Here is a 26,061-nt window from a genome sequence, read left to right on the forward strand (position 1 = left end):
GGTCCTGAATCTAAACAAAGGAAACTATGAAGGTATGAGGAGTGAGTTGGCTATGATAGATTGGGGAGCTTCATTAAAAGGCATGAGGGTAGATAGGCAATGGCTAACATTTAAGGAATGAATGCATGAATTGCAACAGTTATACATTCCTTTCTGGTGCAAAAACACAAAAGGAAAAGCGGCCCAACCATGGTTAACAAAAGAAATTAAGGATAGCATTAGATCCAAAGAGGACTCATATAAAGTTGCCAGAGAAAGTAGCAAGCCTGAGGATTGGAAGCAGTTTAGAGTTCAGCAAAAAAGAACCAAGTGATTGATTAAGCGGGGAAAAATAGAGTATGAGATTAACTTGCAAGGAACATAAAAGCGGATTATAAAAACTTCAAGTATGTAAAAAGAAAAAGATTAGTGAAGACAAATATAAATCCCTTACAGTCAGAAATGGGACAATTTATAATGGGGAACAAGGAAACAGCTGAGCAATTAAACAAATACTTTGGTTCGGTCTTCACGGCAGAGGACACAAATAACTTCCCAGAAATGCTAGGGAACCAAGGGTCTAATGAGAAGGAGGAATTAAAGGAAATTAATATTAGTAAAAAAATAGTGCTGGAGAAATTAATGGGACTGAAAGCCAATAAATCCCCAGGGCCTGAAAATCTGCATCCCAGAGTACTAAAAGAGGTAGCCATGGAAATAGTGGATGTATTGGTTGTCATCTTTCAAAATTCTATAGATTATGGAATAGTTCCTGCAGATTGGAGGGCGGCAAATGTAACCCCACTATTTAAAAAAGGAGGGAGAGAGAAAACAGGGAACTACAGACCGGTTAGCCTAACATCAGTAGTAGGGAAAATGCTAGAGTCTATTATAAAGGATGTGATAACAGGACACTTAGAAAATATCAACGGGATTAGACAAAGTCAACATGGATTTATGAAAGGGAAATCATGTTTGACAAACCTACTGGAGTTTTTTGAGGATGTAACTGGTAGAATAGATAAGGGAGAACCAGTGGATGTGTTGTATTTGGATTTTCAGAAGGCCTTTGATAAAGTCCCACATAAGAGGTCAGTGTGCAAAATTAAAGCACATGGGATTGGGGGTAATATACTGGCATGGATTGAAAATTGGTTAACAGACAAGAAACAGAGAATAGGAATAAATGAGTCTTTTCAGGGTACCGTAGGGATCAGTGCTTGGGCCCCAGCTATTCACAATATATGTCAAAGATTTGGATGAGGGAACCAAATGTAATATTTCCAAGTTTTTTGCTGACGACACAAAACTAGGTGGGATTGTGAGTTGTGAGGAGGATGCAAAGAGGCTTCAGGGCGATTTAGACAAGTTGAGTGAGTGGGTAAATACATGACAGATGCAGTATAACGTGGATAAATGTGAAGTTATCCACTTCGGTAGGAAAAACAGAAAGGCAGAGTATTATTTAAATGGTGATAGATTGGGAAATGTTGATGTCCAGCGGGACCTGAGTGACCTTGCACACCAGTCACTGAAAGCAAACATGCAGGTGCAGCCAGCAGTTAGGAAGTCAAATGGTATGGTGGCCTTCATAAGAACATAAGAACATAAAAAATAGGAGCAGGGATAGGCCATTCAATGAGATCATGGCTGATCTTCTGCCTCAACTCCATTCACCGGCCTTATCACCATATCCCTTGATGCCCTTACCAGTCAGAAATCTATCGACTTCTGTTTTGAATATATCCAATGACTGAGCCTCCACAGCCTTCTGGGGTAGAGAATTCCAAAGATTTACCACCCTCTCTGTGAAGAAATGTCTCCTCATCTCAGTCCTAAATGGCCGACCCTTTATCCTGAGGCTGTGGCCCCTGGTTCTAGACTCCCCAGCCAAGTGAAACATTCTCCCAGCATCCACCCTATCAAGTCCTGTAATAATGTTGTAGGCTTCAATGAGATCCCCTCTCATTCTTCTGAATTCAAGAGAATAAAGGCTTAGTTTACTCAATCTCTTCTCATACGATAGTCCCGCCATCCCAGGAATCAATCTCGTGGACCTTCGTTGCACTCCCTCTATGGCAAGTATATCCTTCCTTAGGTAAGGAGACCAAAATTGAACACAGTACTCCAGGTGTGGTCTCACCAGGGCCCTATATAATTGGAGTAAAACTTCTTTACTCCTGTACTCAAATCCTCTTGTAATGAAGGCCAGCATACAATTTACCTTCCTAATGGCTTGCTGCACCTGCACATTCACTTTCAATGACTCATGTACAAGGACACCCAAGAGGATTTGAGTACAGGAGCAAGGATGTCTTACTACAGTTGTACAGGTCCTTGGTGAGACCACACCTGGAGTACTGTATGCAGTTTTGGCCTCCTTACCTAAGAAAGAATATACTTGCCATAGAGGGAGTGCAGCAAAGGTTCACCAGACTGATTCCTGGGATGGGGGGCTTGTCCTATGAGGAGAGATTGGGTTGTCTAGGCCTGTATTCATTAGAGTTTAGAAGAATGAGAGGGGATCTCATTGAAACATATAGGCCCAGAAATTCGAGTTGGGGGCTTGCCGCGTGTGTAAGCCCCCAATCTGCACTTACCTGACGCGCCGGCCGTTGAGCTTCAGGGACGCCTGGAATTGCTGTTTTAAAATGTTGACTCCCGGGTAGTGTCTGACGTCACGCCGCCCGGGAGTGCAGCCAGCGCGAAGCCTGTAGCGCGCTGTGCAACTGAGACACGCCCCTTGAGGTCTCAGTTTAACAGGACACGCCCCCAATGTTTCTGCTAAGCTGCTAAGCATTTTTACATGCAAAGCAGCAGTTTAAATAGGTTTTTGGAAGTTTTTTGAAGCTTTTGGTAACTTTTATAAACTTTTAAAAACGTTTACATTATTTTGAAGAATCTGAAGTAGTTTTAAACAGAATTAAAGCAATTTAAAGACTTTTAAAAGCCCTAAAAGAATTTTTTAAATTCCATTTATTTATTTAGCAATGTCATGGTCATACGTGTCTTCACACTGTTCCCTTTGGGGAACTGTATGAAGTGGTGGAAGGATTTATGGCCATGATTAACGCTCATTCCGTGACCGTAACCATCTTTGAACCAGCCATTAGGGCGGTTAGTCCTATGGCGGGAGGGTTTACGGGCTCCCACAAGCTATACAAGGAGGGGGGGCCACCCACACCCACGGACGTAAATATCCCACTGGATGTCAACCCAGAATTTAGAGCCGGAGCTCCGACTCCACTTGCCGGGACTGTCTGGAGCGGGGTTCGAAACCCTACCCTGAATCTGGCCCAGCGGCGGGGATCCTACCGCTATGCCAAAGGCCCAATCCGATTAGCAACGTGAAATGGCTGGAATGAGCACAATTCACGGCATTAAAAGAACTCACAATTGAACTGATGATGACCTCAGCAATCTCCTCAAGGAGGTGGAGGCGCAGCGCCTGCTCATCATTGGTAATGAGAAGTCAAAGGCGCCGCAAAAAGGGCAGATGATAGCTTGGTCTTTCAACTGGCAGCATAGGGCTCCAGTCACGGGGAGGGAAAAGGCGCAGGAAACGTATGGGTGTCACCTTTTGTGCAGAGTGGGCCTTTTGCGTAGCAGTAAGCATCCCCGCCGCTGGGCCAGAAGGAGTAGGGTTTCGAACCTCACTCCAGACAGTCCCGGCAAGTGGAGTCGGAGCTCCAACTCTAAATTCTGGGTGGACATCCAGCGGGATACTTGCGTCCGTGGGTGTGGGTGTGGGTGTGGGTGTGGGTGGCCCCCCCCCCCCCTCAGATGGGTTGTGGGAGCCCGTAAAACCCTCACGCCATAGGACTAACCACCCTAATGGCTGGTTCAAAGATGGTTACGGTCACGGAATGAGCGTTAATCACGGACATAAATCCTTCCACCACTTCATACAGTTCCCGAAAGGGAACAGTGTGATGATACATACGACGATGACCTCTTGCGCAATGCACCTCCTTGGACCCTCAGTCACAGATGCGAGGGGGCAAATCATGCAATTGTTAAACTTTTCATTTTATTGACATGTAAAATGTTGGCCCAGTAATTCCCTTCCAAATGCGCGAGTACGGTCGGGGTACTTACGCGTCTGGCTGGAGGAAATGCCGGTTTTCAGCATGCACAGCGCATGTGGGGAAAACCAGCATTTCCTGTCCTCTGAACGAAGGGGTTCAGAGGCAGAACGCGTGCGCAGTAAAATTCGCCGCTTTCATTCATGCTTTCAGTGAGGTCAAGTCCTTACAACTTACACATGAAAAAAGCATGGGTACAGTTGCTCCAGAGGCTGCGGAGGAAGATATTTCTTATCGTGGAGCTTCTGAAAGTATGTATTTCTGTATATATTCCTTTGCGTGTTATGTATATATTCCTTTACTTATGTGTATGAATGTATTATTTAATTATGACTTTCAGAGAAAGTAACTTATTGGAAAATCATAATTAAAAACATACATTCATACACATAAGTAAAGGAATATAAAACATACATACATATACGTAAAGGAATATATGTGGACATACATACATAATTACTTATTACTGATGAAAAGTTTCTTTCTTAAAAGTGCTGGAAATGTTACATTACTCATTTTAGAACACTCATTTTCACATTCCATTCACACAGCCACAATTGCTCCTTCTACCTACCGTTCTGAAAACCCGTTTAAAAAAAAAATTTAAACTTTAAAACTTACTTAAAATTTCTTAAAATAACTTCCCTCCCTTTCCCAAACAAAAATATTGCCTTTCAGAAGCTCCACGATAAAATATATCTTCCTCCGCAGCCTTGGAACAACTTTACACCTGCTTTTTTCAAGTGTAACTTGTAAGGACTTACCCTCACTGAATCCATGAATGAAATCGACGAAGTTCACTGCGCAAGCGCTGCCTGTGCAGTCGCACGCGCTGTGCCTATGAACCCCTTCGTTCTGAGGACTGGAAATGCCGGCGCTCCCCGCATGCGCTGTGCATGCTGAACGCTGGCATTTCCAACGGCCAGATGACGTGAGTACCCAGACCGTACTCACGCATTTGGTCACGAATTTCTGGCCCATTAAATTCTGACGGGGCTAGACAGACTGGATGCAGGGAGGATGTTTCCCCTGGCTGGGGGGTCTAGAACGAGGGGTCACAGTCTCAGGATACGGGGTAGGACATTTAGGACTGAGATGGGGAGAAATGTCTTCACTCAGGGTGGTGAACTTGTGGAATTCTCTGCCACAGAAGGCTGTGGAGGCCAAGTCACTGAATATATTTAAGAAGGAGTTGATAGATTTCGAGACACAAAAGGCATCAAGGGGTATGGGGAGAGAGCGGGAATATGGTATTGAGATAGAGGATCATATTGAATGGGCCGAATGGCCTACTCCTCCTATTTTTTTATGTTTCTATGTGTGTTGGTGGGTGAGTGCTGGGGATGTGGAACTTTGAGCAGTGTGTGAAGCTTGTGGTACAGATGGTGGTTTGTAATATTTATTGAAGCCGTGGGAGCTTGTTAAACTTCCTCCTGCACTGTGTGTGGGACCTGGGGTCTACTGTGGTGCCCGTGATGTGGTGTGCCACCTCCCTCCACATAGTCCGGCAGACTTGTGGTGAGGACCTCTTGTCAGTTGGTATAGGACCGCCCACCTTCTCTCCACCGCTAAAACCAATGCCTCCAAAGCTTCCTCAGAAACCACCTCCCCGGCCCTTTCCCTGGGACGGCAATCTGCCATCAGCATTTGTAAATAAGTGCTCCTTCTCTTTGTCCTTCTTATGGTTGTTGAGGCAGCTGCACAGACAACAATGCTGAGAATGAGGGGCTGCAGCATCAATGGACTTCCCCTTAAAGCAGTGAAAAAAGCATGTGGCAATCATTACTTGCGTTTAGACTACACCCGATATTGGTCCATCTTTTCAGTGTAATGCCCATGAGCTTGGGTTTATAGACTAGATTTATGGCTCCAATCAGTTTAATGAGGAGGACGAATTTTGCGTGCAGCCTAGGCGAATTTCACCAGACAACAATTCACCATTTTTCGTCTAAATACCACCCAATTCCTTGGCTATAACGAATTTCTAGCCCCATAGGTTTTGACTGAGAGTAAGTGTATAAGAAGGGCCACAAATTGTACAAGATTTCAGGAGTAGAAGATTTCAGAAAGAATCAAGGAGACACTCGGGAGATGAGAGAGAGAAAGAGACACAAGAGACACAGGGTGCAGCTTATTCACTACCCGGAGTATAAGTGGTAATATAAGTCTTTATTATACCCTGTAAACTGCTTCTCGAACACTAAGTCTCACTTCTACTGAATAAAGTTAAATCTCTGTCCCGAATAGGGTCAACCTCAAATAATTTGGAACCTGGGTCCCCCTGGGATCTTAAATCAGAGAAGGCTGGAAGTATCAGTGAGAGGAAGGGGTATCGGAGAGGGAAGGGTGTATTGGAGAGGGAAGGGGGTACCGGAGAGGGGAATGATTATCAGAGAGGGGGGGAGGTATCAGTGAGGGGAGTGGTTGAGCAAGTGGGAGTGAGGGATATGGGATGGTGGAGTGGAGGATATGGGATGGGGAAGGGAAGATATGGGATGGTGGAGTGAGGGATATGGGATGGTGGAATGAGGATATGGGACGGTGGAGTGAGGATATGGGATGGTGGAGTGAGGATATGGGACGGTGCAGTGAGGATATGGGACGGTGGAGTGAGGATATGGGGTGGTGGAGTGAGGATATGGAACGGTGGAGTGAGGATATGGGACGGTGGAGTGAGGATATAGGATGGTGGAGTGAGGATATGGGACGGTGGACTGAGGATATGGGACAGTGGAGTGAGGATATGGGACGGTGGAGTGAGGGATATGGGATGGTGGAGTGAGGATATGGGACGGTGGAGTGAGGGAAATGGGATGGTGCAGTGAGGATATGGGACGGTGGAGTGAGGGATATGGGATGGTGGAGTGAGGATATGGGATGGTGGAGTGAGGATATGGTATGGTGGAGTGAGGATAAGGGACGGTGGAGTGAGGATATGGGACGGTGGAGTGAGGATATGGTATGGTGGAGTGAGGAGATGGGATGGTGGAGTGAGGGATATGGGACGGTGGAGTGAGGATATGGGACGGTGGAGTGAGGATATGGGACGGTGGAGTGAGAATATGGGATGGTGGAGTGAGGATATGGGATGGTGGAGTGAGGATATGGGACGGTGGAGTAAGGTTATGGGACAGTGGAGTGAGGATATGGGATGGTGCAGTGAGGATATGGGACGGAGGAGTGAGGGATATGGGACGGCGGAGTGAGGATATGGGACGGCGGAGTGAGGATATGGGACGGTGGATTGAGGATATGGGACGGGGGAGTGAGGATAAGGGATGGTGGAGTGAGGGATATGGGACGGTGGAGTGAGGATATGGGATGGTGGAGTGAGGGATATGGGATGGTGGAGTGAGGATATGGGATGGTGGAGTGAGGATATGGGACGGTGGAGTGAGGGATATGGGACGATGGAGTGAGGATATGGGACGGTGGAGTGAGGATATGGGATGGTGGAGTGAGGATATAGGACGGTGGAGTGAGGATATGGGACGGTGGAGTGAGGATATGGGATGGTGGAGTGAGGGATATGGGATGGTGGAGTGAGGATATGGGACGGTGGAGTGAGGATATGGGATGGTGGAGTGAGGGATATGGGACGGTGGAGTGAGAATATGGGACGGTGGAGTGAGGATATGGGACGGTGGAGTGAGGATATGGGACGGTGGAGTGAGGATATGGGACGGTGGAGTGAGGATATGGGACGGTGGAGTGAGGATATGGGACGGTGGAGTGAGGATATGGGACGGTGGAGTGAGGATATGGGACGGTGGAGTGAGGGATATGGGATGGTGGAGTGAGGATATGGGATGGTGGAGTGAGGATATGGGATGGTGGAGTGATGATATGGAACGGTGGAGTGAGGATATGGGACGGTGGAGTGAGGATATGGGACGGTGGAGTGAGGATATGGGACGGTGGAGTGAGGACATGGGACGGAGGAGTGAGGATATGGGATGGTGGAGTGAGGGATATGGGACGGTGGAGTGAGGATATGGGACGGCTGAGTGAGGGATATGGGACGGCAGAGTGAGGATATGGGATGGCCGAGTGAGGATATGGGATGGTGGAGTGAGGGATATTTGACTTTGTAGTGAGGATATGGGATGGTGGAGTGAGGATATGGGACGGTGGAGTGAGGATATGGGATGGTGGAGTGAGGGATATGGGGCGGTGGAGTGAGGATATGGGACGGCGGAGTGAGGGATATGGGATGGCGGAGTGAGTATATGGGATGGCGGAGTGAGGGATATGGGATGGTGGAGTGAGGATATGGGATGGTGGAGTGAGGGATATTTGCCGGCGGAGTGAGGATATGAGATGGTGGAGTGAGGATATGGAATGGTTGAGTGAGGATATGGGATGGTGGAGTGAGGATATGGGACGGTGGAGTGAGGATATGAGATGGCGGAGTGAGGATATGGGACGGCGGAGTGAGGATATGGGACGGTGGAGTGAGGATATGGGATGGTGGAGTGAGGATATGGGGCGTTGGAGTGAGGGATATGGGACGGTGGAGTGAGGATATAGGATGGCGGAGTGAGGATATGGGACGGTGGAGTGAGGGATATGGGACGGTGGAGTGAGGATATGGGACGGCGGAGTGAGGATATGGGACGGTGGAGTGAGGGATATTGGACGGTGGAGTGAGCATATGGGACGGCGGAGTGAGGATATGGGATGGTGGAGTGAGGATATGGGATGGTGGAGTGAGGATATGGGACGGTGGAGTGAGGATATGGGACGGTGGAGTGAGGATATGGGATGGTGGAGTGAGGATATGGGATGGTGGAGTGAGGATATGGGACGGTGGAGTGAGGATATGGGACGGTGGAGTGAGGATATGAGTTGGTGGAGTGAGGATATGGGATGGTGCAGTGAGGATATGGGACGGTGCAGTGAGGCTATGGGAGGGTGGAGTGAGGGATATGGGATGGTGGAGTGAGGGATATGGGACGGTGGAGTGAGGATATGGGATGGTGGAGTGAGGATATGGGACGGTGGAGTGAGGATATGGGACGATGGAGTGAGGATATGGGACGGTGGGGTGAGGATATGGGATGGTGGAGTGAGGATATGGGACGGTGAAGTGAGGATATGGGACGGTGGAGTGAGGATATGGGATGGTGGAGTGAGGATATGGGGCGGTGGAGTGATTATATGGGACGGTGGAGTGAGGATATGGGACGGTGGAGTGAGGGTATGGGATTGTGGAGTGAGGATATGGGACGGTGGAGTGAGGATATGGGACGGTGGAGTGAGGATATGGGACGGTGGAGTGAGGATATGGGACGGTGGAGTGAGGATATGGGACGGTGGAGTGAGGATATGGGACGGTGGAGAGAGGGATATGGGACGGTGGAGTTAAGATATGGGACGGTGGAGTGAGGATATGGGACGGTGGAGTGAGGATATGGGACGGTGGAGTGAGGATATGGGATGGTGGAGTGAGGATATGGGACGGTGGAGTGAGGATATGTGACAGTGGAGTGAGCATATGGGACGGTGGAGTCATAGAGTCATAGAGTCATAGAGTTTTACAGCACAGAAAGAGGCCCTTCGGCCCATCGTGTCTGCGCCGCCCATCCATCCCTGTCCAGTCTAATCCCATTTTCCAGCATTTAGTCCATAGCCTTGTATGCAATGGCGTTTCAAGTGCTCATCCAAATGCTTCTTGAATGTTGTGAGGGTTCCTGCCTCCACCACCCTTTCAGGCATTGAGTTCCACATTCCAACCACCCTCTGGGTGAAAAAGTTCCTCCTCAAATCCCCTCTAAATCTCCTGCCCCTTACCCTGAATCTAGGCCCCCTTGTTATTGACCCCCCCCACTAAGGGGAAAAGTTCCTCTTTATCTACCCTATCTATGCCCCTCATTATTTTGTTTACCTCAACCAGGTCCCCCCTCAGCCTTCTCTGCTCCAAGGAAAACAACTCCAGCCTGTCCAGCCTCTCTTCATAGCTGAGGCGCTCCATCCCAGGTAACATCCTGGTGAATCTTCTCTGCACCCTCTCCAAAGTAATCACATCCTTCCTATAGTGAGGCGACCAGAACTGCACACAGTACTCCAGCTGTGGTCTCACCAGCGTTTTGTACAGCTCCATCATAACCTCCCTGCTCTTATATTCTATGCCACGGCTAATGAAGGCAAGTATCCCATATGCCTTTTTAACCACCTTATCTACCTGCTCCGCTGCCTTCAGGGATCTATGTACATGTACACCAAGGTCCCTCTGACCCTCTGTACTTCCTAGGGTCCTACCACTCATTGTGTATTCCCTTGCCTTATTTGTCCGTCCAAAATGCATCACCTCGCACTTTTCAGGGTTAAATTCCATTTGACACTTTTCCGCCCATCTGACCAACCCGTTTATATCGTCCTGCAGCCGAAGGCTTTCCTCCTCGCAATTTACCACCCCACCAATTTTCGTGTCATCTGCGAACTTACTGATCATACCTTTTACATTCTCATCCAAATCATTTATGTAGATCACAAACAATAAGGGACACAGCACCGATCCCTGAGGTACCCCACTGGACACAGGCTTCCAGTCACAAAAGCAACCTTCGACCATCACCCTCTGCCTCCTGCCACTCAGCCAGTTTAGGATCCAACGTGCCAAGGCACCCTGGATCCCATGGGCTCTTACCTTCTTGACCAGTCTCCTATGCGGGACTTTGTCAAAAGCTTTACTGAAGTCCATGTAAACCACATCCACAGCATTTCCCTCATCCACCCCACTAGTCACCCCCTCGAAAAATTCGATCAGATTTGTTAGACATGATTTACCCTTGACAAAGCCATGCTGACTATCCCCGATTAATCCTTGCCTCTCCAAGTGGAGATTAATTTTGTCCCTCAGAATTTTTTCCAATAATTTCCCCACCACAGATGTTAGACTCACTGGCCTGTAATTCCCTGGTTTATCCCTGCTACCCTTCTTGAATAATGGTACTACGTTAACTGTTCTCCAGTCCTCTGGTACATCCCCTGTGGCCAGAGAGGTTCTGAAAATTAGTGTCAGAGCCCCTGCAATCTCCTCCCTTGTCTCCCACAGCAGCCTGGGATACATCTCGTCCGGGCCTGGGGATTTATCCACTTTTTGGCCCGCTAAAACCGCTAGCACCTCCTCCCTCTCGATGCTAATATGTTCAAGTATGTCACAGTCCCCTTGCCCGATTTCTATGTCTGCATCGTCTTTCTCCATAGTGAACACAGATGCAAAAAATTCATTTAAAACCCCGCCTACATCCTCTGGCTCTACACACAGATTGCCACTTTGGTCCCTAATGGGCCCTACCCTTTCCCTGGTTATCCTCTTGCCCTTAATATACTTATAAAACATCTTAGGATTTTCCTTTATTTTGCTCGCCAGTGTTATTTCATGGCCCCTCCTCGCCCTCCTAATTTCTTTTTTAAGTATGCCCCTGCACTTTTTATACTCCTCTAGGGCTTCTTCTGTCTTTAGTCTTTCGTAACTGCCAAAAGCCCCCCTTTTATTTCTAATGCATTTTTGTATATCCCTTGTCACCCAAGGTTCCCTTTGCTTGTTGGTCCCACCCTTGACCTTTACAGGAACATGTTGGCGTTGTACTCTCTCTATTTCCCTTCTGAAAGTCTCCCACTGTTTTGATGTGGATTTTCCTATAAGCAGCTGCTCCCAGTCCACTTTGGCCAGATCCTGCCTTATCATATTAAAATCGGCCTTCCCCCAATTTAGAACCCTTATTTCTGGGCCGTCTTTGTCTTTTTCCATGACCACCTTAAATCTCACCGAATTATGGTCACTCTCGCCAAAATGCTCTCCTACTGACACTTCCACCACTTGCCCGGCTACATTCCCCAGAATTAGGTCCAGTACCGCCCCCTCTCTTGTAGGACTTTCTACATGTTGGCTCAAAAAGCTCTCCTGGATGCACTTTAAGAATTCTGCACCCTCTAAGCCTTTCACACTCTGACTGTCCCAATTTATATTGGGGAAGTTGAAATCCCCCACTATTATTACCCTATTATTTTTGCACTTCTCTGAGATTTGCCTACATATCTGTTCCTCTATCTCCCCCTGACTGTTTGGGGGCCTATAGTACACTCCCAGCAAAGTGCTTGCCCCCTTTTTGTTTTTAAGTTCTACCCATATGGCCTCATTAGAGGAACCTGCTAATATATCATCCCTCCTTACAGCAGTAATTGACTCCTTAATTAATATTGCAACACCCCCTCCCCTTTTACACCCCCCTCTGTCTCGCCTGAAGATTCTATACCCCGGAATATTGAGCTGCCAGTCCTGACCCTCCCTCAACCATGTCTCCGTGATAGCAACAATATCGTACTCCCATGTGTTCAACAACAACTTCAGTTCATCCACCTTATTTGCAAGACTCCTTGCATTAAAATAAATGCCTTCCAGCCCTGACATATTCTCTTTTGCCTTCACATATTTGCTCTGCCTTCCCAGCTGACTTGTTTTTCCCTCTGTATTTGGCCGTAAATCACCCCCTACCAAAGCACCACTCTGTACCCCAACCCCCTGCCAAGTTAGTTTAAACCCTCCCCAGCAGTGCTAGCAAACCTCCCCGCAAGGATATTAGTTCCCCCCTAGTTCAGGTGTAAACCGTCCGACTTGTACAAGTCCCACCTTTCCCAGAAGCAGACCCAGTGATCCAGGAAACTAAAGCCCTCCCCCCCTGCACCATCCCTTTAGCTACGCATTCATCTGTTCTATCTTCCTATTCCTATACTTACTAGCACGTGGCACCAGGAGTAATCCAGAGATTACAACCATTGAGGTCCTGCTCCTTAATCCTTCACCTAGCTCCCAAAATTCTTGCTGCAGGTGGAGTGAGGATATGGGATGGTGGAGTGAGGATATGGGACAGTGGAGTGAGGGATATGGGATGGTGGAGTGAGGATATGGGACGGTGGAGTGAGGATATGGGACGGTGGAGTGAGGATATGGGACGGTGGAGTGAGGATATGGGACGGTGGAGTGAGGATATGGGACGGTGGAGTGAGGATATGGGACGGTGGAGTGAGGATATGGGATGGTGGAGTGAGGATATGGGATGGTGGAGTGAGGATATGGGATGGTGGAGTGAGGGATATGGGGTGGTGGAGTGAGGATATGGGATGGCGGAGTGAGGGATATGGGACGGCAGAGTGAGGATATGGGATGGCGGAGTGAGGGATATGGGATGGTGTAGTGAGGATATGGGATGGTGGAGTGAGGGATATTTGACGGTGGAGTGAGGATATGGGATGGTCGAGTGAGGATATGGGATGGTGGAGTGAGGGATATGGGATGGTGGAGTGAGGATATGGGACGGTGGAGTGAGGATATGGGACGGTGGAGTGAGGATATGGGATGGTGGAGTGAGGGATATGGGATGGTGGAGTGAGGATATGGGATGGTGGAGTGAGGATATAGGACGGTGGAGTGAGCATATGGGACGGTGGAGTGAGGATATGGGACGGTGGAGTGAGGGATATGGGATGGTGGAGTGAGGATATGGGACGGTGGAGTGAGGATATGGGACGGTGGAGTGAGGATATGGGATGGTGGAGTGAGGGATATGGGATGGTGTAGTGAGGGTATGGGATGGTGGAGTGAGGGACATTTGACGGTGGAGTGAGGATATGGGATGGTGGAGTGAGGATATGGGACGGTGGAGTGAGGGATATGGGACGGTGGAGTGAGGATATGGGACGGTGGAGTGAGGATATGGGACGGTGGAGTGAGGATATGGGATGGAGGAGTGAGGGATATAGGATGGTGGAGTGAGGATATGGGATGGTGGAGTGAGGATATAGGATGGTGGAGTGAGCATATGGGACGGTGGAGTGAGGATATGGGACGGTGGAGTGAGGATATGGGATGGTGGAGTGAGGGATATGGGATGGTGGAGTGAGGATATGGGATGGTGGAGTGAGGATATGGGATGGCGGAGTGAGGGAAATTGGACGGTGGAGTGAGGATATAGGGCGGTGGAGTGAGCATATGGGACGGTGGAGTGAGGAGATGGGATGGTGGACTGAGGGATATGGGATGGTGGAGTGAGGATATGGAACGGCGGAGTGAGGATATGGGACGGCGGAGTGCGGATATGGGATGGTGGAGTGAGGATATGGGACGGTGGAGTGAGGATATGGGACGGTGGAGTGAGGATATGGGATGGCAGAGTGAGGGGTATGGGACGGTGGAGTGAGGGATATGGGACGGTGGAGTGAGGATATGGGACGGTGGAGTGAGTATATGGGACGGTGGAGTGAGGATATGTGACGGTGGAGTGAGGGATATGGGACGGCGGAGTGAGGATATGGGACAGTGGAGTGAGGATATGGGATGGTGGAGTGACGATATGGGATGGTGCAGTGAGGATATGGGATGGTGGAGTGAGGATATGGGATGGTGGAGTGAGGTTATGGGATGGTGGTGTGAGGGATATGGGACTGTGGAGTGAGGATATGGGATGGTGGAGTGAGGATATGGGGTGGTGGAATGAGGATATGGGACGGTGGAGTGAGGATATGGGGCGGTGGAATGAGGATATGGGACGGTGGAGTGAGGATATGGGATGGTGGAGTGAGGATATGGAACGGTGGAGTGAGGATATGGACAGTGGAGCGAGGATATGGGATGGTGGAGTGAGGATATGGGATGGTGGAGTGAGGATATGGGATGGAGGAGTGAGGGATATGGGACGGCGGAGTGAGGATATCGGACGGCGGAGTGAGTATATGGGACGGTGGAGTGAGGATATGGGACGGTGGAGTGAGGATATGGGATGGTGGAGTGAGGGAAATGGGACGGTGGAGTGAGGATATGGGATGGTGGAGTGAGGGATATGGGATGGTGGAGTGAGGATATGGGACGGTGGAGTGAGGATATGGGACGGTGGAGTGAGGGATATGGGATGGTGGAGTGAGGATATGGGACGGTGGAGTGAGGATATGGGATGGTGGAGTGAGGATATAGGATGGTGGAGTGAGGATATGGGACGGTGGAGTGAGGATATGGGATGGTGGAGTGAGGGATAGGGACGGTGGAGTGAGGATATGGGACGGTGGAGTGAGGATATGGGACGGTGGAGTGAGGGATATGGGACGGTGGAGTGAGGATATGGGACGGTGGAGTGAGGGTATGGGACGGTGGAGTGAGGATATGGGATGGTGGAGTGAGGATATGGGACGGTGGAGTGAGGATATAGGATGGTGGAGTGAGGATATGGGACGGTGGAGTGAGGATATGGGACGGTGGAGTGAGGATATGGGACGGTGGAGTGAGGGATATGGGATGGTGCAGTGAGGACATGGGATGGTGGAGTGAGGATATGGGATGGTGGAGTGATGATATGGGACGGTGGAGTGAGGATATGGGACGGTGGAGTGAGGATATGGGATGGTGGATTGAGGATATGGGACGGTGGAGTGAGGATATGGGACGGTGGAGTGAGGACATGGGATGGTGGAGTGAGGGATATGGGATGGTGGAGTGAGGATATGGGATGGCTGAGTGAGGGATATGGGACGGCAGAGTGAGGATATGGGATGGCAGAGTGAGGATATGTGATGGTGGAGTGAGGGATATTTGACGGTGTAGTGAGGATATGGGATGCTGGAGTGAGGATATGGGACGGTGGTGTGAGGGATATGGGACGCTGGAGTGAGGATATGGGACGGTGGAGTGAGGATATGGGATGGTAGAGTGAGGATATGGGATGGTGGAGTGAGGATATGGGATGGTGGAGTGAGGATATGGGATGGTGGAGTGAGGATATGGGACGGTGGAGTGAGGATATGAGATGGTGGAGTGAAGGATATGGGACGGTGGAGTGAGAATATGGGACGGCGGAGTGAGGGATATGGGACAATGGAGTGAGTATATGGGATGGCGGAGTGAGGGATATGGGATGGTGGAGTGAGGATATGGGATGGTGGAGTGAGGGATATTTGATGGCGGAGTGAGGATATGAGATGGTGGAGTGAGATATGGGATGGTTGAGTGAGGATGTGGGATGGTGGAGTGAGGATATGGGACGGTGGAGGGAGGATATGAGATGGCGGAGTGAGGATATGGGACGGCGGAGTGAGGATATGGGACGGTGGAGTGAGGATATGGGATGGTGGAGTGAGGATATGGGACGGCGGAGTGAGGATATGGGACAGTGGAGTGAGGATATGGGATGGTGGAGTGAGGATATGGGACGGTGGAGTGAGGGAAATGGGACGGTGGAGTGAGGATATAGGATGGCGGAGTGAGGATATGGGACGGTGGAGTGAGGGATATGGGGCGGTGGAGTGAGGATATGGGACGGTGGAGTGAGGGATATTGGACGGTGGAGTGAGGATATGGGACGGCGGAGTGAGGATATGGGACGATGGAGGGAGGGTTATTGGACGGTGGAGTGAGGATATGGGATGGCGGAGTGAGGATATGGGATGGTGGAGTGAGGATATGGGACGGTGGAGTGAGGATATGGGATGGTGGAGTGAGGGATATGGGACGGTGGAGTGAGGATATGGGACGGTGGAGTGAGGATATGGGACGGTGGAGTGAGGATATGGGACGGTGGAGTGAGGGATATGGGATGGTGCAGTGAGGATATGGGGTGGTGGAGTGAGGATATGGGATGGTGGAGTGATGATATGGGACGGTGGAGTGAGGATATGGGACGGTGGAGTGAGGATATGGGATGGTGGAGTGAGGATATGGGACGGTGGAGTGAGGATATGGGACGGTGGAGTGAGGACATGGGATGGTGGAGTGAGGGATATGGGACGGTGGAGTGAGGATATGGGATGGTGGAGTGAGGACATGGGATGGTGGAGTGAGGATATGGGATGGTGGAGTGATGATATGGGACGGTGGAGTGAGGATATGGGACGGTGGAGTGAGGATATGGGATGGTGGAGTGAGGATATGGGACGGTGGAGTGAGGATATGGGACGGTGGAGTGAGGGCATGGGATGGTGGAGTGAGGGATATGGGATGGTGGAGTGAGGATATGGGATGGCTGAGTGAGGGATATGGGATGGCAGAGTGAGGATATGGGATGGCAGAGTGAGGATATGTGATGGTGGAGTGAGGGATATTTGACGGTGTAGTGAGGATATGGGATGCTGGAGTGATGATATGGGACGGTGGTGTGAGGGATATGGGACGCTGGAGTGAGGATATGGGATGGTGGAGTGAGGATATGGGATGGTAGAGTGAGGATATGGGATGGTGCAGTGAGGATATGGGATGGTGGAGTGAGGATATGGGATGGTGGAGTGAGGATATGGGGCGGTGGAGTGAGGATATGAGATGGTGGAGTGAGGGATATGGGACGGTGGAGTGAGGATATGGGACGGCGGAGTGAGGGATATGGGACAATGGAGTGAGTATATGGGATGGAGGAGTGAGGGATATGGGATGGTGGAGTGAGGATATGGGATGGTGGAGTGAAGGATATTTGACGGCGGAGTGAGGATATGAGATGGTGGAGTGAGATATGGGATGGTTGAGTGAGGATGTGGGATGGTGGAGTGAGGATATGGGACGGTGGAGGGAGGATATGAGATGGCGGAGTGAGGATATGGGACGGCGGAGTGAGGATATGGGACGGTGGAGTGAGGATATGGGATGGTGGAGTGAGGATATGGGACGGCGGAGTGAGGATATGGGACAGTGGAGTGAGGATATGGGATGGTGGAGTGAGGATATGGGACGGTGGAGTGAGGGATATGGGACGGTGGAGTGAGGATATAGGACGGCGGAGTGAGGATATGGGACGGTGGAGTGAGGGATATGGGGCGGTGGACTGAGGATATGGGACGGTGGAGTGAGGATATGGGACGGTGGAGTGAGGGATATTGGACGGTGGAGTGAGGATATGGGACGGCGGAGTGAGGATATGGGACGATGGAGGGAGGGTTGTTGGACGGAGGAGTGAGGATATGGGACGGCGGAGTGAGGATATGGGATGGTGGAGTGAGGATATGGGACGGTGGAGTGAGGATATGGGATGGTGGAGTGAGGGATATGGGACGGTGGAGTGAGGATATGGGATGGTGGAGTGAGGATATGGGACGGTGGAGTGAGGATATGGGATGGTGGAGTGAAGATATGGGACGGTGGAGTGAGGATATGGGACGGTGGAGTGAGGATATGGGACGGTGGAGTGAGGATATGGGACGGTGGAGTGAGGATATGGGACGGTGGAGTGAGGGATATGGGATGGTGCAGTGAGTATATGGGGTGGTGGAGTGAGGATATGGGATGGTGGAGTGATGATATGGGACGGTGGAGTGAGGATATGGGACGGTGGAGTGAGGATATGGGATGGTGGAGTGAGGATATGGGACGGTGGAGTGAGGATATGGGACGGTGGAGTGAGGACATGGGATGGTGGAGTGAGGGATATGGGACGGTGGAGTGAGGAAATGGGATGGCTGAGTGAGGGATATGGGACGGCAGATTGAGGATATGGGATGGCAGAGTGAGGATATGGGATGGCGGAGTGAGGGATATTTGACGGTGTAGTGAGGATATGGGATGCTGGAGTGAGGATATGGGACGGTGGAGTGAGGGATATGGGACGCTGGAGTGAGGATATGGGACGGTGGAGTGAGGATATGGGATGGTAGAGTGAGGATATGGGATGGTGGAGTGAGGGTATGGGATGGTGGAGTGAGGATATGGGATGCTGGAGTGAGGATATGGGACGGTGGAGTGAGGATATGGGATGGTGGAGTGAGGGATATGGGACGGTGGAGTGAGGATATGGGACGGCGGTGTGAGGGATATGGGACAACGGAGTGAGTATATGGGATGGCGGAATGAGGGATATGGGATGGTGGAGTGAGGATATGGGATGGTGGAGTGAGGGATATTTGACGGCGGAGTGAGGATATGAGATGGTGGAGTGAGATATGGGATTGTTCAGTGAGGATATGGGATGGTGGAGTGAGGATATGGGATGGTGGAGTGAGGATATGGGACGGCGGAGGGAGGATATGGGACGGTGTAGTGAGGATATGGGATGGTGGAGTGAGGATATGGGACGGTGGAGTGAGGGATATGGGACGGTGGAGTGAGGATATAGGATGGCGGAGTGAGGATATGGGACGGTGGAGTGAGGGATATGGGACGGTGGAGTGAGGATATGGGACGGTGGAGTGAGGATATGGGACGGTGGAGTGAGGGATATTGGACGGTGGAGTGAGGATATGGGACGGCAGAGTGAGGATATAGGACGGTGGAGTGAGGGATATTGGACGGTGGAGTGAGGATATGGGACGGCGGAGTGAGGATATGGGATGGTGTAGTGAGGATATGGGACGGTGGAGTGAGGATATGGGACGGTGGAGTGAGGATATGGGACGGTGGATTGAGGATATGGGACGGTGGAGTGAGGATATGGGATGGTGGAGTGATGATATGGGATGGTGGAGTGATGATATGGGAAGGTGGAGTGAGGATATGGGATGGTGGAGTGAGGATATGGGACGGTGGAGTGAGGATATGAGATGGTGGAGTGAGGATATGGGATGGTGGAGTGAGGATATGGGACGTTGCAGTGAGGATATGGGAGGGTGGAGTGAGGGATATGGGATGGTGGAGTGAGGGATATGGGACGGTGGAGTGAGGATATGGGATGGCGGAGTGAGGATATGGGATGACGGAGTGAGGATATGGGATGGTGCAGTGAGGATATGGGATGGTGGAGTGAGGATATGGGATGGTGGAGTGAGGATATGGGATGGTAGAGTGAGGATATGGACGGTGGAGTGAGGATATGGGACGGTGGAGTGAGGATATTGAATGGTGGAGTGAGGATATGGGACGGTGGAGTGAGGGATATGGGATGGCGGAGTGAGGATATGGGACGGTGGAGTGAGGATATGGGGCGGTGGAGTGATTATATGGGACGGTGCAATGAGGATATGGGACGGTGGAGTGAGGGTATGGGATTGTGGAGTGAGGATATGGGACGGTGGAGTGAGGATATGGGACGGTGGAGTGAGGATATGGGATGGCGGAGTGAGGATATGGGATGGGGGAGTGAGGATATGGGACCATGGAGTGAGGATATGGGACGGTGGAGTGAGGATATGGGACGGTGGAGTGAGGATATGGGACGGTGGAGTGAGGATATGGGGCGGTGGAGTGTGGGATATGGGACGGTGGAGTGAGGATATGGGACGGTGGAGTGAGGATATGGGACGGTGGAGTGAGGATATGGGACAGTGGAGTGAAGATATGGGACGGTGGAGTGAGGATATGGGACGGTGGAGTGAGGATATGGGATGGTGGAGTGAGGATATGGGACGGTGGAGTGAGGATATGGGACGGCGGAGTGAGGGATATGGGATGGCAGAGTGAGGATATGGGATGGCGGAGTGAGGGATATGGGATGGTGGAGTGAGGATATGGGATGGTGGAGTGAGGGATATTTGACGATGGAGTGAGGATATGGGATTGTGGAGTGAGGATATGGGATGGTGGAGTGAGGGATATGGGACGGTGGAGTGCGGATCTGGGACGGTGGAGTGAGGATATGGGACGGTGGAGTGAGGATATGGGATGTTGGAGTGAGGGATATGGGATGGTGTAGTGAGGATATGGGATGGTGGAGTGAGGATATGGGATGGCGGAGTGAGGGATATGGGACGGTGGAGTGAGGATATAGGATGGTGGAGTGAGCATATGGGACGGTGGAGTGAGTATATGGGATGGTGGACTGAGGGATATGGGATGGTGGAGTGAGGATATGGGACGGCGGAGTGAAGATATGGGTCGGCGGAGTGAGGATATGGGACGGCGGAGTGAGGATATGGGACGGCGGAGTGAGGATATGGGATGGTGGAGTGAGGATATGGGACGGTGGAGTGAGGATATGGGATGGTGGAGTGAGGATATGGGACGGCGGAGAGAGAGATATGGGACGGTGGAGTGAGGGATATGGGATGGTGGAGTGAGGATATGGGACGGTGGAGTGAGGATGTAGGATGGTGCAGTGAGGATAAGAGATGGTGGAGTGAGGATATGGGATGGCGGAGTGAGGGATATGGGATGGCGGAGTGAGGGATATGGGATGGCGGAGTGAGGATATGGGATGGCGGATTGAGGATATGGGACGGTGGAGTGAGGATATGGGATGGTGAAGTGAGGATATGGGACGGTGAAGTGAGGATATGGGACGGTGGAGTGAGGGATATGGGACGGTGGAGTGAGGATATGGGACGGTGGAGTGAGGATATGGGACGGTGGAGTAAGGATATGGGATGGTGGAGTGAGGATATGGGACGGTGGAGTGAGGATATGGGACGGCGGAGTGAGGATATAGGATGGTGGAGTGAGGATATGGGACGGCGGAGTGAGGATATGGGACGGTGGAGTGAGGATATGGGACGGTGGAGTGAGGGTATGGGACGTGGAGTAAGGCTATGGGACGATGGAGTGAGGATATGGGACGGTGGAGAGAGGGATATGGGATGGTGGAGTGAGGGATATGGGATGGAGGAGTGAGGGATATGGGATTGTGGAGTGAGGATATGGGATGGTGGAGTGAGGATATTGGACGGTGGAGTGAGGGTATGGGATGGTGGAGTGAGGCTATGGGACGGTGGAGTGAGGATATGGGACGGTGGAGTGAGGGATATGGAACGGTGGAGTGAGGGATATGTGATGGTGGAGTGAGGATATGGAATGGTGGAGTGAGGATATGGGACGGTGGAGTGAGGAAAAAGGGGCAATGGAGTGAGGATATGGGATGGTGGTGTGAGGATATGGGACGGTGGAGTGAGGATATGGGATGGCGGAGTGAGGATATGGGATGGTGGAGTGAGGATATGGGACGGTGGAGTGACGATATGGGACGGCGGAGTGAGGATATGGGATGGTGGAGTGAGGATATGGGACGGTGGAGTGTGGATATGGGACGGTGGAGAGAGGGATATGGGATGTTGGAGTGAGGGATATGGGATGGTGGAGTGAGGGATGTGGGATTGTGGAGTGAGGATATGGGATGGTGGAGTGAGGATATTGGACGGTGGAGTGAGTGTATGGGATGGTGGAGTGAGGATATGGGATGGTGGAGTGAGGATATGGGACAGTGGTGAGAGAGATATGGGATGGTGGAGTGAGGGATATGGGATGGTGGAGTGAGGGATATGGTACGGTGGAGTGAGGATATGGGATGGTGGAGTGAGGATATGGGACGGTGGTGTGAGGATATGGGATGGCGGAGTGAGGATATGGGATGGTGGAGTGTGGATATGGGATGGTGGAGTGAGGATATGGGATGGCGGAGTGAGGATATGGGATGGTGGAGAGAGGATATGGGACGGTGGTGAGAGGGATATGGGATGGTGGACTGAGGGATATGGGATGGTGGAGTGAGGGATATGGGACGGTGGAGTGAGGATATGGGACAGTGGAGTGAGGATATGGGATGGTGGAGTGAGGGATATGGGACGGCGGAGTGAGGGATATTTGACGGTGGAGTGAGAATATGGGATGGCGGAGTGAGGATATGGGACAGTGGAGTGAGGATATGGGATGGTGGAGTGAGGAATATGGGATGACGGAGTGAGGATATGGGATGGTGGAGTGAGGGATATGGGACGGCGGAGTGAGGGATATTTGACGGTGGAGTGAGAATATGGGATGGCGGAGTGAGGATATGGGACGGTGGAGTGAGGATATGGGATGGTGGAGTGAGGGATATGGGATGACGGAGTGAGGATATGGGATGGTGGAGTGAGGCATATGGGACGGTGGAGTGAGGTTATGGGACGTTGGAGTGAGGATATGGGAAGGTGGAGTGAGGATATGGGATGGTGGAGTGAGGATATGGGACAGTGGAGTGAGGATTTGGGGCGGTGGAGTGAGGATAAGGGATGGTGGAGTGAGGAAATGGGACGGTGGAGTGAGGATATGGGACGGTGGAGTGAGGATATGGGACGTCGGAGTGAGGATATGGGCGGTGGAGTGAGGATATGGGACGGTGGAGTGAGGATACGGGACGGTGGAGTGAGGATATGGGACGGCGGAGTGAGGATATGGGACGGTGGAGTGAGGATATGGGAAGGTGGATTGAGGTTATGGGACGGTGGGGTGAGGATATGGGACGGTGGAGTGAGGATATGGGACGGTGGAGTGAGGATATGGGACGGTGGAGTGAGGATATGGGATGGTGGAGTGAGGATATGGGACGGTGGAGTGAGGATATGGGACGGTGGAGTGAGGATATGGGACGGTGGAGTGAGGATATGGGATGGTGGAGTGAGGAAATGGGACGGCGGAGTGAGTATATGTGACGGCGGAGTGAGGGATATTTGACAGTGGAGTGAGGGATATGGGACGGTGCAGTGAGGATATGGGATGGTGGAGTGAGGATATGGGACGTTGGAGTGAGGATATGGGACGGTGGAGTGAGGATATGGGACGGTGGAGTGAGTATATGTGACGGCGGAGTGAGGGATATTTGAAAGTGGAGTGAGGGATATGGGACGGTGGAGTGAGGATATGGGACGGTGGAGTGAGGATATGGGATGGTGGAGTGAGGATATGGGATGGTGGAGTGAGGATATGGGACGGTGGAGTGAGGATATGGGACGGTGGAGTGAGGATATGGGACGGTGGAGTGAGGATATGGGACGGCGGAGTGAGGATATGGGACGGCGGAGTGATGATATGGGACAGTGGAGTGGGGATACGAGACGGTGGAGTGAGGATACGGGACGGGGGAGTGAGGATATGGGATGGTGGAGTGAGGATATGGGACGGTGGAGTGAGGATATGGGACGGTGGAGTGGAGGATATGGGACGGTGGAGTGAGGGATATGGGACGGTGGAGTGAGGGATATTTGACGGTGGAGTGAGGATATGGGATGGTGGAGTGAGGATATGGGACGGTGGACTGAGGATATGGGACGGTGGAGTGAGGATATGGGACGGTGGAGTGAGGATATGGGACGGTGGAGTGAGGATATGGGATGGTGGTGAGAGGGGTATGGGACGGTGGAGTGAGGATATGGGATGGTGGAGTGAGGGATATGGGACGCTGGAGTGAGGGAAATGGGATGGTGGAGTGAGGGATATGGGACGGTGGAGTGGAGGATATGGGACGGTGGAGTGGAGGATATGGGACGGTGGAGTGAGGATATGGGACGGTGGAGTGAGGATATGGGACGGTGGAGTGAGGATATGGGATGGTGGAGTGAGGATATGGACAGTGGAGTGAGGGATATGGGACGGTGGAGTGAAGATATGGGATGGTGGAGTGAGGATATGGGATGGTGGAGTGAGGATATGGGTCGGTGGAGTGAGGATATGGGACGGTGGAGTGAGGGGTCTGGGATGGTGGAGTGAGGGATGTAGGATGCTGGGGTGAGGGATATGGGACGGTGGAGTGAGGGATATGGGACGGTGGAGTGAGGGATATGGGACGGTGGAGTGGAGGATATGGGACGGTGGAGTGAGGAAATGGGAAGGAGGAGTTAGGATATGGGATGGTGGAGTGAGGATATGGGACGGCGGAGTGACGGATATTTGATGGTGGAGTGAGGATATGGGATGGTGGAGTGAGGATATGGGACGGTGGAGTGAGGATATGGGACGGTGGAGTGAGGATATGGGGCGGTGGAGTGGAGGTATGGGACTGTGGAGTGAGGACATGGGATGGTGGAGTGACGATATGGGATGGTGGAGTGAGGATATGGGACGGTGGAGTGAGGATATGGGATGGTGGAGTGGAGGATATGGGACGGTGGAGTGAGGATATGGGACGGTGGAGTGGAGGTATGGGACTGTGGAGTGAGGACATGGGATGGTGGAGTGAGGATATGGGACAGTGGAGTGAGGATATGGGACGGTGGAGTGAGGATATGGGACGGTGGAGTGAGGGTATGGGACGGTGGAGTGAGGATATGGGACGGTGGAGTGAGGATATGGGACGGTGGAGTTGTGGATATGGGACAGTGGAGTGAGGATATGGGACGGTGGAGTGATGATATGGGACGGTGGAGTGAGGATATGGGACGGTGGTGAGAGGGATATGGGATGGTGGAGTGAGGGATATGTGATTGTGGAGTGAGGATATGGGACGGTGGAGTGAGGGATATGGGACAGTGGAGTGAGGGATATGGGACGGTGGAGTGAGGATATGGGACGGTGGAGTGAGGATATGGGATGGTGGTGAGAAGGATATAGGATGGTGGAGTGAGGGATATGGGATGGTGGAGTGAGGGTATGGGATGGTGGAGTGAGGTTATGGGGTGGTGGAGTGGAGGATATGGGACGGTGGAATGAGGATATGGGACGGTGGAGTGAGGAAATGGGACGGTGGAGTGGAGGATATGGGACGGTGGAGTGAGGATATGAGACGGTGGAGTGGAGGTATGGGACTGTGGAGTGAGGACATGGGATGGTGGAGTGAGGATATGGGACGGTGGAGTGAGGATATGGGATGGTGGAGTGAGGATATGGGACGGTGGAGTGAGGGTATGGGACGGTGGAGTGAGGATATGGGACGGTGGAGTGAGGATATGGGAAGGTGGTGTTATGGATATGGGACGGTGGAGTGAGGATATGGGACGGTGGAGTGAGGATATGGGACGGTGGAGTGAGGATATGGGACGGTGGAGTGAGGGTAGGGGTTGGTGGAGTGAGGATATGGGCCGGTGTTATTGACCCTGTATCTCTGACCTACTCTCTTCGTCTTCCTCCTACGTCTAGACGGTAGTGACAGACAGGGCCCTGGGCTGCCTGAAGAAGGCGTTGAAGACGGTGAACAGCACCTACACTCTGGCCCTTCTGGCCTACACCTTCACCCTGGCTGGAGACCAGGCCACGAGCGAGCATCTCCTACACAGGCTCCAGGGCCTGGCTATTAAACAAGGTGAGGACTCCCGTTTACCCACAGTCTCTCCATCACCCCCTGCCCACCTCTCCCCTCCGTCCCACCTCCCATCACACCCACCAGGGGCCCTGTCACTCCCCTGGCGGCGGCTC

At 51.6% G+C, this 26,061-nt stretch overlaps 1 protein-coding gene across 1 annotated transcript in view; it reads left to right on the forward strand.

Annotated features, from left to right (window-relative positions):
- LOC147091393 (alpha-2-macroglobulin-like) overlaps positions 1-26,061 on the forward strand; it is a 1,124,424-nt gene that overhangs the window by 867,639 nt on the left and 230,724 nt on the right. The window contains exon 30 of the mRNA XM_085976756.1: positions 25,786-25,948. Within this exon, the coding sequence (XP_085832882.1) occupies positions 25,786-25,948 (163 nt within the window). The remainder of the gene's footprint in view (positions 1-25,785; positions 25,949-26,061) is intronic.

Source organism: Somniosus microcephalus, unplaced genomic scaffold, assembly GCF_052327205.1.
Source record: "Somniosus microcephalus isolate GS21.2 unplaced genomic scaffold, FLI_Smic_1.0 unresolved_chr3, whole genome shotgun sequence".
NCBI lineage: Eukaryota > Metazoa > Chordata > Chondrichthyes > Squaliformes > Somniosidae > Somniosus > Somniosus microcephalus.